The sequence below is a fragment of the Bombina bombina genome, chromosome 11 (assembly GCF_027579735.1).
Source record: "Bombina bombina isolate aBomBom1 chromosome 11, aBomBom1.pri, whole genome shotgun sequence".
NCBI lineage: Eukaryota > Metazoa > Chordata > Amphibia > Anura > Bombinatoridae > Bombina > Bombina bombina.
In genome coordinates this window covers 81865802-81883549 of record NC_069509.1, presented here as the reverse complement: position 1 = coordinate 81883549, position 17748 = coordinate 81865802, and the positions used below count along the sequence as shown (strand labels likewise).

Sequence of the window (17748 nt, the reverse complement as noted above, 5' to 3'; positions counted from 1 at the left end):
TTTTATGCAAGGTGTTATAATCAATCCATATCCAATTACTTCTCTTTTGTAAAATTTACGAAACTTAATTTTATTAAATTTTAAGATAAATAAAGACATGTTCTATACCACAACTGTTAAATCTGTATTGCATTTTCAAACCTTAATACCACAAATAAAAACAGGTTAATGAACCTTTACTCCAGGAGTATATAATGAGTTTGGAAGTTCTAGAGCAGTGTTAATCTTTGCCTGAAAATTTTACGAATCTGTGAACAATTAATTGATTCTTCCTATAGAAATAAGCATAAACCACGAATATGGGTTTGTTATGCCTGTGCTAGCTGCAGAAACTTCTTGTTGTGTTGAGTTACTTGATACTTGTTTTAATTATTAACAGAGAACTGTTAAAGTTTTTATATTAGGTAAAATGTGGAATATAGTCAATACAGTTTAGATTTTTTATATTTTAAAGTTGCACTTCTGTTTGTTTATGAAACTTGGTTTTATTTAATTTTAAGTTTAATAAAGATGTTACATATCACAACGGCTAAATCTGTGTCAGTATTGCATGTTTAAACCTTAATACCATAAATATTAACAGGTGTTATGTTTACTCCTGGAGTATATAATCAGTTTGCAAATTATAGAGAAATGATTAAAGAATGCATTACACTTTAACTAAACCCCTTAGATTTTAGTCGACTAAAATCTACTGGAGATTCAGTCGACTAAAACTAGACTAAAACTAAAACAATTCAGATGACTAAAATACGACTAAAACTAAAATGGCATTTTAGTCAAAAGACTAAGACTAAATTGAAATTTGCCGTCAAAATTAACACTGCCATACAGATTAATATTCCATATCTGTATGTTTCTTTTTGAGTGTATAAAACACATAGGATATTATTTAAAATACCAGTTATATGTGTACTTACTAGGTGCCTGAAACGAAAGAAATAATGTTGTTAAAAATGTTTGAGTATTTCTTCACATTCATATTAAACCCAGTATTTTACACATTGTTCTACAAGAAACAGAATTATACCAGCTGTATAAAAAAATTCAATTCAAAAAACTAAACTGTAACATGTGTTTTTGCCTGGCCAAACTTCCATTGTCTAGAATTTGTGGATTCAAACACAATAGGGGCTCCATATCTTTGCATATACTTAGGCCATGTCTGATAAGTTTATCACTCATCTTTGGTATACACATCTGTAGGGTTTCAAAATGCTAATTTCGCTTTGAAGTAACTGTCTGTTAGCTCATAATACGTTAGCTCATCAGGAAATAGTGCAGAACTTCGTCTACAACAGAGGTTGGTGGTCTAACATTTGATCATCATGTAAATGTTCATTATTACCTTCCTGGGTTTTAAAACCAGTTTTCATTAACTGACCAAATGCTTCATTTCTTTGTTCTCACCTGGATGCATTGTAATCAGGAAAGGGAATCCTCACACTTGATCCAAGATTTACAACACACAAATATATAGATGGTTTCAGAGTAGAAATAGGGGTCAGTGACAATCTGATAGAGATTTTAGCTTCACACCTCAGCAGGACATCTTTGGAAGCAATTCTTTTGTTCTCAGATGTGGAATATATAGAGTGTGATGAATGAGCATGCTCAAACTTACTATTTGAGAGATTTCATACTTATTTTATCTTATATTACATATACTGTGTATGTGTATATATATATATATATATATATATGTATTTTCCACTGACATTTACAGATGCCCTGACAACCCGTCTATTCCCTATAAATGTTTCCTTGTATTCCGCCTATGTTTAAAGCACTGTGGAATCTGTTGGTGCTCTACAAATAACCGATAATAATAAATAACATGACTGTGCCTGCACATGCCAAATGTACGCTCCTTGCAAGTCCGGCGACTAGCATTCTAATTGGCTGCTTAAAGTCCCTTTACAATAGGATGTGGCTCTTTCTTTCTTACATATTATTTTCTCTCTAGTCTGCTTTTGACATATATGCTGTATCACTTTCAAGACTTCAACATTTCGGTATCATGTCCCTTTAAGATATGTAGCTGGTTTAGGCAACTTTTAAGCATACTTAGGCTACAGAGTTTGTCTTTCATTCTCTTTAGGGAAAATGGGACAAACACAATTTTACAGCAGACGCAAGCAAATAACATAATAGATGCATATTGCAATGTTTCATTTTCATAGACTAATTTATGGGGAATTAAATTTTGAGTTTCAAGGGACAGTCTAAAAGACAGAGAATCCCTTTATTACCCATTCCCCAGTTTTGCATAACTAACACAGTTATATTAATATACTTTATACCTCTGTGATTACTTTGTATCTAAGCTTCTGCTGACTGCCCCCTTATCTCTGTTCTTTTGACAGACTTGCATTTTAGCCAATCCATGCTGACTCATAAATAACTCCACGGGGTGAGCATAATGTTATCTATATGTCACACATGAACTAGCACTGTCTAACTGAAAAACTGTCAAAATGCACTGAGATAAGAAGCGGCCTTCAAGGGCTTAGAAATTAGCATATGAGGCTACCTAGGTTTAGCATTCAACAAAGAATTCCAAGAGAACTAAGCAAATTTGAGGATAAAAGTAAATTGGAAAGTTGTTTAAAATTGCATGCCCTATCTGACTGGTTTTCAAACCTGTCCTCAAGCTTTTCTAACAGGCCAGGTTTTGCGGATATCTGAACTAGAGCACATGTGAAATAATCACCTGATTAGTAAACCTGGTTATTTTACCTGTTTTCATTCAAGGTGATTCTGAAAATCTGGCCTGATGGGGGAGGCCTGAGGACAGGTTTGAAAACCAGTGCCCTATCTGAATCATGAAAGTTTAATTTTGACTTGACTGTCCCTTTAAGTTACAATAATACCAGGTGGAGTTGTCTGTTTACAATTCTATGTTGTGGTTTTGTTGATCCCATGCTTAGAGTTAATAGTTATAAAGGCTTCTGTATTAGGACTGATAATCTAATTTAAGATACTAATGTCTTCTCTCTTTCAGACGCGGGTACAAACAGTCTCAGTGCTCCTGTGAGTTCCATTCCCCCTATAAACCCTCGGGATGACTTTGACATGTTTGCGCACACTAGAAGCAACACATTAGCTGATCAAAGGAAGAAGTGAGTATATTGTAAAGCAAATAAACAGGTGTTTATAAAAGACAACATAAAATGTTATGGTGAAAAAATTATATCCAGATTTTTAAATAAAAAAATAGAAAAATGATTAGCTACTTAAAATATTTAGTTTTTTTTCTATTTTTGTTTTAAATATTCTAGTTAAAGGGACATAAAACTCAAAATTGAATTCTCCATAACTTGTTAAATGATGCATAGTAAATTCACTTAGTAATATATTTTCATTATTTATTATTCTCACTTTTGCTGTAATTTATCACAGAAAAATAGGTTTCTACAATTCAGAAAGAGTTTGAAATGGTCAAAATGTCATTTTGTGGCAGTTTTAAAAGGCAAATGTAGTTATTTCAAATCACAAAATAAAGGTAAAGGACCAGTTAAAGGAGATTTTTACAGTGTAATATCATTTAAAACTACTTTTCCTGACCCATGCACCATTTTTGTGTCTGACACACATTTTAGAGCTGTTGGTGAAACCTTGATCGCCTGCTTGACATCTCCTTTAAAGGGACATAAAACTCAAATTTTTGCTTTCATGATTCAGATAGAGCATACAATTTTTAACAACTTTCCAATTTACTTATGTTATCAAATTTTATTTGTCTTCTTGTTATCCTTTGTTGAAAAGCTGGGATGTAAGCTCATGAGTGTGCACGTGTCCACAACACTGTGGCAGCAGTTTTGCGACTATTTCCTGTCATGTAGTGCTTCAGAGAGGTATCTCTTCAGCAAAGAATAACATGAGAACGAAACAAATTTGATAATAGAAGTAAATTGGAAACTTTTTAAAATTGTATTCTCTATCTAAATAATGAAAGAAAATGTTTTGGGTTTACAGTCCCTTTAATACACCTCACCTGTCAGCATAGATCTCCATTACTGCACCAGCTTAAAGGGACAAAAATATTTTATGATTCAGATAGAGCATACAATTTTAAACAACTTTCCAATTTACTTCTATTATCTCATTTTCTTTGGGGTTTTTTATCCTTTGTTAAAAAGCAGGAAGGTAAGTTCAGGAGTGTGCACGTGTCTGCAGTACTATATGGCAGCAGTTTTGCAACAATGCTATACATTAGCAAGAGCACTAGATGGCAGCACTATTTCCTGTCATGTAATGCACCCGACTTGTGCACACTACCTACGTAGGTATCTCTTCAACAAAGAATAACAAGAGAAGAAAGCAACTTTGATAATAGAAGTAAATTGAAAACTTTTTTTTAAATTGTATTCTCTTTCTGAATCATAAAAAAGGTGAAAAAGAGAAGGGGGAGCTCCAATAGTGAAATACGTTTCCACATCAACTGTAATCAGTGTAAGGTAAGTGGCTGTATAATCACAAAGATGCCCTCAATTGTGCAAAGAAGGCAGGCGGAACTCTTAATTGCCTCCATCAGGTTTACACTTTGGTAATCAAAGCCCCAACTGTATCCAGAATGGCAGGCGAAGATCACGCTCTGGTCTCAACGCGATCAAACAAATCCACCAAAGGAAATCTAAAAGTCTGAGAGCTGGTGTCTCTATAGTGGTATTGTAGCGTCCTAATCCACTGTAACAGAGAGGAGACAAGAAACCGGCCTAGTTATCACTCAAGACTCGAGATAAAAACAGCCAGTGTTAAATAAACACTATGAATTCACAACGCGTTTCTCGGTTATTGCAACTGTTTCTTCAGGTGATATCATATAGATTTCCTTTGGTGGATTTGTTTGATCGTGTCGAGACCAGAGCGTGATCTTCGCCTGCAATTCTGGATACAGCTTTGATTACCAGAGTGTGAGCCTTCTGGACGGCTCTGACTTCTTTGCACAATTGAGGGCATCTTTGTTTGTGAGTATACAACCACTTACCTTATACTGATTGCAGTTTATGTGCAAATGTATTTCACTATTGGAGCGCCCTCTTCTCTTTTTTCACCTTTTTAGATGACCTTCTTTTCCTTGATGGGAGATGTTTGACTGAAGAGGAAGCTACACCACATATAATTGTTGATCCTATATATGTTAATATATATTAACTTTGTTTTGGTACTCTTGTAAGTGTTGTTGCACCCAGGTGGTTGACATTGGAGGGAGGATTCGTTTTCCATGGTGTTTTTTTATATATATATAATCTCTTTTTCACATATGTGATTTTGTACAAGCTACGCTTGATTTTATATTGGGTTTTTAACACATTGGTCAATATTTCTATTGCTCTTTTTATGTGCTATTTCACTTTTGACTAATAATATAATTTGTATTAGCACAATTACTTTTTTGGGTTTTTCCCTCTTATTTGTAACTTTCTATCTGAATCATGAAAGAGGAATTTTGCGTTTCATGTCCCTTTAACTCCTAGGGCAGAATGATCTGAGTATTGATTTGCAACTCTGTATAGCTGTCTTGGTGCTGGTACAGCCGCCAATGGAACTGCAAGTGTCACAGATTTATGTTATTTATGTTATCATGTAGCCTAAACCCTAGTTTCTCAACCTGTGGTACGTTTACCACTGGGGGTACTTGGGGCATTGGTAAGGGGTACTTCAGGGATTTGATGTTTCTATTGTAAAAATGACATTTCCTTTTTACCCTCGAGCTCTCCTAACAGGGCAGTGTGAGTATTTTTAACCTAGGTTGGATCACTCGTCCATCACTAATTCACCTCAAATTGCTAAAACCTTAGATTCTGGCTTGTTAGTGACATATAAGGGCTGGAGTTGAGCTTAACTGACGTGAGCAGAGAAAATGTATTACTGTGACACGTGGCAGATAAATGTGCCACTGTAAAATAAGTTAAGTGCATCATACTGAAGTATGCTGCAGTAAAACGAGACGTATAAACTGTGTATGAAATGGTTATTAAAAATAGATGGTACCATAAATATTACTTTCCTCTTCATGCAGAAAAGAGTATATTTTCCTTTTTTTTAAAAAAAATAAATAAATATATAAGAAGCACATTAATTGCATAAAATTATTAATATCAATGGACTAAATATCTGTGTTTTATGTGTTTGTTAATCTCTGTTGTAATATTGTCAAGTATTAAATTCCAGAAAACATAAAACAAATATCTGAGTCCTAAATATTTGCTTAACGGGATAGGAAAGTCAAAATTAAACTTGCATGATTCAGATAGAGCATGTCATTTTAATACACTTTTATATTCAATTCTATTTTCTAATGTGCTTCGTTCACTTAGTATCCCTTGTTAAAAAATGAACACACACATATCATACACTAGTGCGAGCTGCTGCTGATTGGTGCCTGCACACATTTGTCTCTTGTGATTGGTTTCATATAGGTGGCAAGAGTCCATGAGCTAGTTACTGATGGCATATAATACCCAAGATGTGGAATTCCACGAGTAACTATAGAGGAAGGGATATAACAGAAACAGCTATTTCCGCTGAGAAATTAAATTTAAAAAAATAAAATTTGTTTTCTTAAAAATACGAAAAACTTAAATCATAGGCACTACAATCAAACTGAAACAGCTGCGTGAAGAACCTTTCTACCAAAAGCTGCTTCGGAACAAAAATGTCAGAATGGTAAAATTCAGTAAAGGTATGCAAAGAAGACCAAGTGGCTGCTTTGCAGATTTGATCAACTGAAGCTTCATTCTTGAAAGCCCAAGATGTGGCAACTGATCTTGTAGAATGAGCTGTTATTCTAAGAGGTGGAGCTGCCCCGCCTCCAAAAAAGCTTTGTGAATCAGAAATTTTAACCAAGATGCTAAAGAAATGGCACAGACTTTCTGACCTTTTCTGGAACCAGACAAAATAACAAATAGACTAGAAGTCTTTCTGAAATCTTTAGTAGCATCAACATAATATTTCAAAGCTCTTACCACATCCAAAGAATGTAAAGATCTTTTAAGAGTATTCTTAGGATTAGGACACAAGTAAGGAACAATAATTTTCCTATTAATGTTGTTAGAATTCACAACTTTAGGCAAAAATGTAAATGAAATATGCAAAACCGCTTTATCTTGCTGGAAAATCAAGAGAGAGCAGACAATTCAGAAACTCTTCTAGCAGAAGAGATAGCCAAGATAAATAACACTTTTCAAGAAAGTAGTTTAATGTCCAAAGAATGCATGGGCTCAAAAGGAGGAGCCTGCAAAGTCTTTAATACCAAATTTAGACTCCAAGGAGGAGAGAGAGATTTCTATCTATCTACTGGGTACTTATAGAGCGCGAACTAATCACCCGTGAGGGTCTCAAGGCGCTAAGGGAAGGTAGCTAGGAGGAAAAGGGGGGAGGGGATGGGCGTTCAGTCGAAGAGCCAGGTTTTGAGGTCCTTTCTGAACTTTAGGAGGTGGATTGTCTGAGGTGCAATGGGAGGGTGTTCCATGTCTTTGCTGCTATGTGGGAGAAGGATCTTCCGCCCGCTGTGGCTTTGCTGATGCGGGGGATGACTGCGAGTGCTTGGTCGGCCGATCGTAGTTGTCTGGCGGGGGTGTAGAAATTTACGCGGTGGTTTATATATTCGGGTCCGATGTTGTGTAGGGCCTTGAACGCCTGGGTAAGGAGCTTGAAGGTGATTCTCTTGTTGATGGGAAGCCAGTGAAGGTTCCTTAGGTGTTCGGTGATGTGGCATTGGAGGGGGATGTCGAGGATGAGTCTGGCTGAGGCGTTCTGGATACGTTGGAGTCTCTTTGGAGTTTGATGGTGGAGCCGGCGTAGAGTGCATTGCCATAGTCCAACCGGCTGCTGACAAGGGCGTGGGTGACTGTTTTCCTGGTTTCGGTAGGGATCCACTTCAAGATTTTTCGTAGCAGGTGGAGGATGTGGAAACATGTTGAGGTGATGGCATTGATTTGTCGGTTCATGGAGAGTGATGAGTCCAGGATGAAGCCTAGATTTCGTGCGTGGTCGGTTGGGGTTGGAGGGTGTCCGAGGGCTGTGGGCCACCAGGAGTCATCCCTTGCGGATTTATTAGGTCCGAGGAGGAGGACTTCGGTTTTGTCTGTGTTCAGTTTGAGCCAGTTGTCATTCATCCAGGTGCGACTGCTGTCAGGACTTTGTGGACGTTCTTTTTGGCGGTGGTGGGATCTCGGGTGAGTGAGATGATTAACTGGGTGTCGTCGGCATAGGAGACGATGTTGAGGTTGTAGCGTCGGATGATGGCTGCGAGAGGGGCCATGTAGATGTTGAAGAGGGTGGGGCTCAGCGAAGAGCCTTGCGGTACACCACAGTTGACTGGTGTGGGTTTGGAGGAGAAGGGAGGGAGTCTGAATTTCTGGGTCCTGCCCGTGAGGAAGGAGGTGATCCATTCCAGGGGTTTGCTGCGTATGCCGGCGTCGTGTAGGCGGGTGCGGAGGGTGTTGTGGTCGACAGTGTCAAAGGCTGCTGAGAGGTCTAGGAGGATGAGGGCGGCAGTTTCACCTCGGTCGAAGATGACGTGGATGTCGTCTGTGGCGGCGAGGAGGGCGGCCTCAGTGCTGTGGGGCCTTCTGAAGCCGGATTGGGAGTGGTCCAGGGTGTGGTTGGCCTCAATGTGGTTGATAAGTTGTGAGTTGATGGACTTCTCTATGACTTTGGCCGGGAAGGGGAGTAGAGAGATGGGGCGGTTGTTATTTGGGTCTGTGGGGTCTGCCGAGGATTTCTTCAGCAGGGGTTTCAGTTCTGCATGCTTCCAGACATCCGGGAAGGTGCCGGTTTTGATGGAGCAGTTGATGGTGCAGCAGAGTTCAGGGGCGATGGTGTCGCTTGCTTTGTTGAATATGATGTGATGAGGGCATGGGTCCGAGGGTGCGCCAGAGTGGATGGATTTCATGATTCTAAGGGTGTCCTCTGTGGTGAGTGGGCTCCAGATAGTCCGTGTGTGGTGCGGGGGGGCAAATTTGGGAGGGGTGTCGTTGGGTGTAGGGGAGTGGGTGGTGGAGGTTGAGTTATGAGGTGTGAAACTGTCATAGATGTTGAGGATCTTGCGGTGGAAGTGGGCAGCAAGGGTATTGCAGAGGTCTTGGGAGGGTGGGATGTTGGTGGTGTCGCTGTTGGGTTTGGAGAATTCCTTGATGACTGAGAACAACTCCTTGCTGTTGTGTGCGTTAGAGTTGATTCTGTCTTGGATGGCTGTTTTTTTGGCGGTTATTATGAGGTGGTGGTGGGCGGTGATTGCTTCCTTAAACGCAGCTTTTTCCAGCAGGGTCATGCTGGATCTCCAGGCTCTTTCCAATCGTCTGCAGTGGCGTTTGGAGTCCTGAAGGGCCGGGGTGAACCAGCTGGCCTTGTTGGTGGTTTGGCGGCTGGACGGTTTTTTGACGGGGGCGAGGGTGTTGGAGCAGTCTGTATTCCAGAGGTGGAGGTTGTGGGCGGAGGAGTTGGCATCTGTGGAAGTAGGAGGGGAGGATTTGTTTAGGGTGCGGTGTAGTCAATCTCGGGTGATGTTGTTCCAATTTCTGCGGGGCGGGTGGTACTGTCGGAGGTGGGTGGTGGGTTTGTTGAAGGAGAAGTGTATGCAGTGGTGGTCAGTCCAGAGGAGTTTGGTGATGTTATTGACTAAGATGTGGTTGCCTGAGGAGAAGATCGGGTCGAGGGTGTTGCCGGCTGCATGGGTTGGGTAGTTTACGAGTTGTTTCAGTCCGATGGTTCCAAGGTTTTCCAGGAGGGTGGAGGGGTTGAGATCGTTGGGGTTATCAAGATGGAAGTTGAGGTCACCGAGGAGGATGTAGTCCGTTGAGGCGAGGGCATGGGGTGCAATGTGGTCGGTGATGGAGTTGCAGAAGGTGGGACGAGGTCCGGGAGGTCTGTAGATGAGGGTGCCGAGGAAGGTGGTGTTGGAGTTGACCTGGATCTTGAAGTGTAGGTGTTCTAGGCCTGGTGAGTGGTCGTCAGAGCTGGTTGCGACTTGGATGGTGTGTTTGTGGATGATGGCGATGCCTCCTCCAGGTCGGTTGCTGCGGTATTTGTGGCAGATCTTGTAGCCTTCAGGTATTGCAGTGGCAATGTCCGGTGCTGATGTGGGGTTTAGCCAGGTCTCAGTGAGGAAGGCATCGTCTGGGGAGGTGGAGTCTAGCAGGTTCCAGATATCGAGGGCGTGATTGGGGATGGAGCGGGTGTTGAGGAGGATGCAGTTGAGGTAATTGCGGCTGTTTTTGGGTGGGTTAGTTGGTTGGGTTGTGGTCCGGAGGGAGGGGAAGGAGCAGTTGCGGCAGGTAAAAGGTCCGAAGGTGTTGGTCGGGGATGTGTGGTGGCAGGCGGACGATCTATCGGTGTTGAGCGCGTGGAGGGTGCTGGCGTCGTAGTGGCGGCAGATTCTGGAGCCAAGGTTCGTGGCGTTGGGTGCGGACGGGCGCTGACGGGCTTGCCTTTGGCATGCGGTCGTGCAGGGAGCAGCATTAAATACAGCAGGAAGGTGGGCGGGCTGGTTAGCTGGATAGGAGTAGGTGTGAAATGAAAACAGAGCAAGCAAGATACAGTAAAATACAACAAAAATACATAGGGAGGAGAGAGCTAGAACTTACTTCAATGGTGCTGGGAGCTGAAATGTATGATTTAATAACAGCATAAATAAAAAGAGAGAAGCGCTCAACCTGTGAACGAATAATATTCTTTTAGAATTCCTAGGATTCTTGCAGGATGGTTTGGATAAAGGCTTGTCTGCCAATACTTTGAAAGGGCATATCTCTGCTCTTTCTGTTTTATTTCACAGAAAGATTGCTAATCTTCCTGATGTTCACTGTTTCGTACAGGCTTTGACTCGTATCAAACCTGTTATTAAATCTGCATAAATTAAAAGAGATGCGCTCAACCTGGGAACGAACAATAGCATAATAGCTTGTTCTATGGCTAGTTACCACCCAAGAAGCAGCCTTTTTTTGCTCAACATGTGCCTTTCGCACAGAAAAACGTTCCCGAAGCATATCAGTCTGATCCTGACTTCACAGTACAGTCCAGCCCCGAAATACCAGGCAATTCCTCTCTGAACAAGAGAAACAGCAAAACCCCAGACATGCATTTCGACCTATTGTGGGCCTTGTCAGTGAGCAACACCCCAGACGTCTTGGGTGGTAACTAGCCATAGAACAAGCTATTATGCTATTGTTCGTTCCCAGGTTGAGCGCATCTCTTTTAATTTATGCAGATTTAATAACAGGTTTGATACGAGTCAAAGCCTGTACGAAACAGTGAACATCAGGAAGATTAGCAATCTTTCTGTGAAATAAAACAGAAAGAGCAGAGATATGCCCTTTCAAAGTATTGGCAGACAAGCCTTTATCCAAACCATCCTGAAGAATCCTAGGAATTCTAAAAGAATGCCAAGAATAATCATGAGTGGAACCATGAGTGGGAAACCTTGTGATATATTTTCCTTGAAACAGGCTTACAAGCTTGTATCATAGTGTAAATCACAGAGTCCAATAAACCTCTATGACTAAGGACTAAGCTTTCAATTCCCATGCCTTCAAATTTAGAGATTTGAGACCCGGATGGTAAAACAGGCCTTTGAGACAGAAGGTCTGGTCTTAGAGGAAGTGACCAAGGTTGGCAACTGTGTGAGGCCATGCTGGTGCTATCAGAAACACATAAGATTGTTCCATTATGATCTTTGAGATCACTCTTGGAAGAAGAACCAGAGGTGGAAAAATGTAAGCAGGTTGGTAAAACCATGCAACTGCTAGAGCATCCATAAATTCAGCCTGATGATCCCTGGACCTGGAGAGGTATATGAGAAGTTTCTTGTTTAGACGAGAGGCCATCAGATCTATGTCTGGAAAACCCCACATCTGCACAATCTGATAGAACACATCTGGATTGAGAGAACACTTCACCAGATGTTTAGATTGCCGGCTGAGATAATCCACTTCCTAATTGTCTACACCTCATATATGAATCGCAGTGATTAGACGAGAGTTGGATTCCGCTCAAGAAAGTATTAGAGACACTTCTTTCATTGCTAAGGGACTGCGAGTCCCCCCTTAATGATTGGCATATGCCACTGTTGTGACATTGTTTAAAACCGAATATACAGTGTTCTCTTTAATAGAGACCAAGCCTGAAGAACTCTGAAAAATAGCCCGGAGCTCTAATATTGATTGGTAACCTCGCTTCTCGAGCGTTCCAAACTCCTTGTGCTGTCAGAAACCCTCAGACAGCTCCCCAACCTGTGAGACTTGCATCTATTGTGATCACAGTCCAGGTAGGACAAACAAAGGAGGCCCCTTGAACATTTAGGTGATTGTTAGAATTTAAGTATATCAGTTGTGATACCTGAGTATAATCCCTGCACCATTGGTGCAACATGCAAAGCTGTAGAGGTCTCATATGAAAACAAGCAAAATGGATTGCGTCCGATGCTGCAAACACAAGACCTAAAACTTCCATGCACATAGCCACTGAAGGTTTAGACAAGCTGAAAGCAATCTCAAATGTCTTTTTTTCTGTTATGGATAGAGTCATGGACACTGAATCTATCTGGAAACCTAAAAAGGTGACCTTTGTCCGAGGAATCAAGAAACTCTTTGGTAAATTGATCCTCCAAACATGTTTTTGTAGAAACACATTTTCTCCTGTTAAGTGTAGTCAGTCCACGGGTCATCCATTACTTATGGAATATATCTCTTCCTAACAGGAAACTGCAAGAGAATTACCCAGCAGAGCTGCTATATAGCTCCTCCCCTCACATATCATACTCAGTCATGCTCTTGCAGCCTAACTAAAAAGAGCGGTACTAAGACCGCGAGGCATAGCGGTGACTCCGTACCTAGACGACATTCTGATACAAGCGTCAAGTTTTCAAACTGCCAAGTCTCATACAGAGATAGTTCTGGCATTTCTGAGGTCGCATGGGTGGAAGGTGAACGTGGAAAAGAGTTCTCTATTACCACTTACAAGAGTTCCCTTTCTAGGGACTCTTATAGATTCTGTAGAGATGAAAATTTACCTGACAGAGGCCAGGTTATTAAAACTTATAAATGCTTGCCGTGTCCTTCACTCCATTCCACACCCGTCAGTAGCTCAGTGCATGGAAGTAATCGGCTTAATGGTAGCGGCAATGGACATAGTACCATTTGCGCGCCTGCATCTCAGACCGCTGCAATTGTGCATGCTAAGTCAGTGGAACGGGGATTACTCAGATTTGTCCCCCCTACTAAATCTGAATCAAGAGACCAGAGGTTCTCTTCTATGGTGGCTTTCTCGGCCAGATTGGACGATTGTAACAACAGACGCCAGCCTTCTAGGCTGGGGAGCAGTCTGGAATTCCCTGAAAGCTCAGGGATTATGGACTCAGGAGGAGAAACTCCTCCCAATAAATATTCTGGAGTTAAGAGCAATATTCAATGCTCTCCTAGCTTGGCCTCAGTTAGCAACTCTGAGGTTCATCAGATTTCAGTCGGACAACATCACGACTGTGGCTTACATCAACCATCAAGGGGGAACCAGAAGTTCCCTAGCGATGTTGGAAGTCTCAAAGATAATTCGCTGGGCAGAGTCTCACTCTTGTGACCTGTCAGCGATCTACATCCCAGGCGTGGAGAACTGGGAGGCGGATTTTCTAAGTCGCCAGACTTTTCATCCGGGGGAGTGGGAGCTTCATCCGGAGGTCTTTGCTCAACTGGTTCGTCGTTGGGGCAAACCAAATCTGGATCTCATGGCGTCTCGTCAGAACGCCAAGCTTCCTTGTTACGGATCCAGGTCCAGGGACCCGGGAGCGGTGCTGATAGATGCTCTGACAGCCCCTTGGGTCTTCAACATGGCTTATGTGTTTCCACCATTCCCGATGCTTCCTCGTTTGATTGTCAAGATCAAACAGGAGAGAGCTTCGGTGATTCTGATAGCGCCTGCGTGGCCACGCAGGACCTGGTATGCAGACCTAGTGGACATGTCGTCCTGTCCACCGTGGTCTCTGCCTCTGAGACAGGACCTTCTAATTCAGGGTCCTTTCAAACATCCAAATCTAATTTCTCTGAGGCTGACTGCATGGAGATTGAACGCTTGATTCTATCAAAGCGTGGCTTCTCGGAGTCGGTTATTGATACCTTAATACAGGCTAGGAAGCCTGTTACCAGAAAAATTTACCATAAGATATGACGTAAATATTTACATTGGTGCGAATCCAAGAGTTACTCATGGAGTAAGGTTAGGATTCCTAGGATATTGTCCTTTCTACAAGAGGGTTTAGAAAAGGGCTTATCTACTAGTTTGTTAAAGGGACAGATTTCTGCTCTGTCTATTCTTCTACACAAACGTCTGGCTGAAGTTCCAGACGTTCAGGCTTTCTGTCAGGCTTTAACTAGGATTAAGCCTGTGTTTAAGTCTGTTGCTCCGCCGTGGAGCTTAAACTTAGTTCTTAATGTTCTTCAAGGCGTTCCATTTGAACCCCTTCATTCCATTGATATCAAGCTGTTATCTTGGAAAGTTCTGTTTTTGATGGCTATTTCCTCGGCTCGAAGAGTCTCTGAGTTATCTGCCTTACATTGTGATTCTCCTTATCTGATTTTTCATTCAGACAAGGTAGTCCTGCGTACTAAACCTGGGTTCTTACCTAAGGTAGTTACTAACAGGAATATCAATCAAGAGATTGTTGTTCCATCTCTGTGTCCTAACCCTTCTTCAAAGAAGGAACGACTTTTGCATAATCTGGACGTAGTCCGTGCCCTGAAATTCTATTTGCAGGCAACTAAGGATTTTCGTCAAACTTCTTCCCTGTTTGTCGTTTACTCTGGACAGAGGAGAGGTCAAAAGGCTTCGGCTACCTCTCTCTCTCTTTTTGGCTTCGTAGCATAATACGCTTAGCCTATGAGACTGCTGGACAGCAGCCTCCTGAAAGGATTACAGCTCATTCTACTAGAGCTGTGGCTTCCACCTGGGCCTTTAAAAATGAGGCTTCTGTTGAACAGATTTGCAAGGCTGCGACTTGGTCTTCGCTTCACACTTTTTAAAAATTTTACAAATTTGACACTTTTGCTTCGTCGGAGGCTATTTTTGGAAGAAAGGCACTTCAGGCAGTGGTTCCTTCTGTTTAATGTTCCTGCCTTGTCCCTCCCTTCATCCGTGTACTTTAGCTTTGGTATTGGTATTCCATAAGTAATGGATGACCCGTGGACTGACTACACTTAACAGGAGAAAACATAATTTATGCATACCTGATAAATTCCTTTCTCCTGTAGTGTAGTCAGTCCACGGCCCGCCCTGTTTTTACGGCAGGTCTAAATTTTAATTAAACTCCAGTCACCACTGTACCCTATGGTTCCTCCTTTCTCGTCTGCTTTGGTCGAATGACTGAGTATGATATGTGAGGGGAGGAGCTATATAGCAGCTCTGCTGGGTAATTCTCTTGCAGTTTCCTGTTAGGAAGAGATATTCCATAAGTAATGAATGACCCGTGGACTGACTACACTACAGGAGAAAGGAATTTATCAGGTAAGCATAAATTATGTTTTTTGTGTGAGATTCTGCTAAATGAAAAGATTTAGCTAGTACCAAAATACGTCCAAATAAGGAAACACTGCAATACCCTGCTTTCTGATTACAGATAGAAGGGCACCTAGAACTATTGAGAATATTCTTGGTGCTGTTGCAAGGCCAAATGGAAGAGCAACACATTGGTAATCCTACCAGAAGAACTGGCTTGAGGGCCGCACCTTCATGTAGGTTTAGGAGCAGGATTCGGTTTCTTATAAGACTTTGATTTATTCCAATTCGGGGATGGTCTCCAACTAGAGCCAGAGGCCTTAGGGGAAGGAGTGGTTTTCTGTTCTCTATTCTGACGAAAGGAACGAACAAGATTGGGAGCTTTAAATTTACTCTTGGATGTCTTGTCTTGGGGAAGAAAAACTCCCTTTCCCCGGTGATAGTGGAGATAATAGAATCCAATTGAGAACCAAGTAAATTACTACCCTAAAATGATAAAGATAGTAATCTAGATTTAGACACAATATCAGCATTCCAAGATTTAAGCCATAAAGCTCTTCTAGTAAGAATAGCTAAGGACATTGATTTAATATCAATCTTAATGACATCAAATATAGCATCACAAAAAAAATGATTTGCATGTTGAAGTAAAAGAACAATGCTAGACAATTCAGGATCTATTAAAAACTCCCTTACCCCTAGTAACAGTGGAGATGATAGAATCCAATTGTGAACCAAAAAGATTTTTACCTTGATAAGAGAGAGATAATAATCTAGTTTTAGACACCATGTCAGCATTCCAAGATTTAGGCCATAAAGCTCTTCTTGTTAGAATGTTTAAAAACATGGATTTGACATTGATCTTTATGACATCAAATATAGCATCACAAATAAAATGATTTGTATGTTGACGGAAAACAATAATGTTAGATAATTCAGAATCTGAAGACAACTGCTGTGCTAAACTGTCCAACCAAAAAGTAGAAGCAGCAGCAACATCAGCCATAGATATAACAGGTCTAAGAATATAGCCAGTATGTAAATATGCCCTTCTTAGATACGTTTCAAGCTTCCTATCTAAAAGATCCTTAAAATAAGTACTGTCTTCCATAGGAATAGTAGAACGTTTGGCAAGAGTGGAAATTGCCCCATCAACTTTAGGAACTGTTTCCCAAAGTTCTAAATTGGCTACAGGCAAAGGATACAATTTCTTAAACCTAGAAGAAGGGTTAAAAGTGGAGGTACCAGGCTTAGACCATTCTTTAGCAATCACATTAGAGATAGTGTCAGGAATAGGAAATACTTCCTAAATAATTCTAAAAACAGAGTTTAGACAATTACTAGCTTTATCATCAGGAGGTTTAGACTCCTCAATACCCAAAGTAAACAAAACTTCCTTTAGGAGAGAACAAATATATATACTATCTTAAATAAAAAAGATTTGTCTATCTGTCTCTGACGTGGCATCCTCTGAATCAGAGTAAACCCCATTGTTAAAGAATACATCAGTATGCTGAAGGTCAGAACTTAATTCACTAGGTTTAGGAAAATTTTGCAAACCCCTTTTACATTTATTTGAATGCGGAATAGCAGTCATTACCTTCTCTATAGCTGCAGCAATAAATCTTTAATTTCTGCAGTAATGCTATGTACATTAAACTGAGATGGAATAACAGTGGGTGTATTTGTACTCGTAGATATATTATCAGCATTTAACAATTTGTCAAAACAATAGCCACATAATTGAGCTGAAGAATTTAGATCAGCTTTATTACAACAAACACACTTAGCTTTGGTAGATACATGTTCAGGCAGCTCAAATCCTATGGTAACATCAGAGGCAGGTTCAGTTTGAGACATAAATGCAAAAATACAAAATTTGAAAAAAATAAATGAATTCTGTAAATTTATTTCCATGCTTCTATATATTATATATAACTGGCTTGAGAGAATAGGAAACAGCGAAAAATTATATATAAAAAAAAGAAAATAGATTCATAAAATGCTGCATGAAAGCATTTCACTAAACAAAAACACATATATTTATCATCATTAATTTCAAATATTGAAAACTTAGAAAATCAACACAAAAAAGACCCTACTGACCACAATTTGCTCATTACCATCCAGGCAGAAAAAGAAAAACTAGCATCTCATTTAAATAAAGAACACAAAAGACAAGCACTCCGCTTACAACAATTAAACTATGAAGGCCGAAATAAATCTTGCTGCTCATTGGCGCAATACCTTAGACAAAAACATCAG

The 17748-nt window shown here is 40.7% G+C and overlaps 1 protein-coding gene across 4 annotated transcripts in view; it reads left to right on the top strand.

The window, feature by feature from the left end:
• TOM1L2 (target of myb1 like 2 membrane trafficking protein) overlaps positions 1-17748 on the top strand; it is a 367857-nt gene that overhangs the window by 171729 nt on the left and 178380 nt on the right. For all 4 annotated transcript variants that reach the window (XM_053694561.1, XM_053694560.1, XM_053694559.1 and 1 more), the window contains one exon: positions 3005-3122. In XM_053694561.1, coding sequence (XP_053550536.1) covers positions 3005-3122 — 118 coding nt within the window. The remainder of the gene's footprint in view (positions 1-3004; positions 3123-17748) is intronic.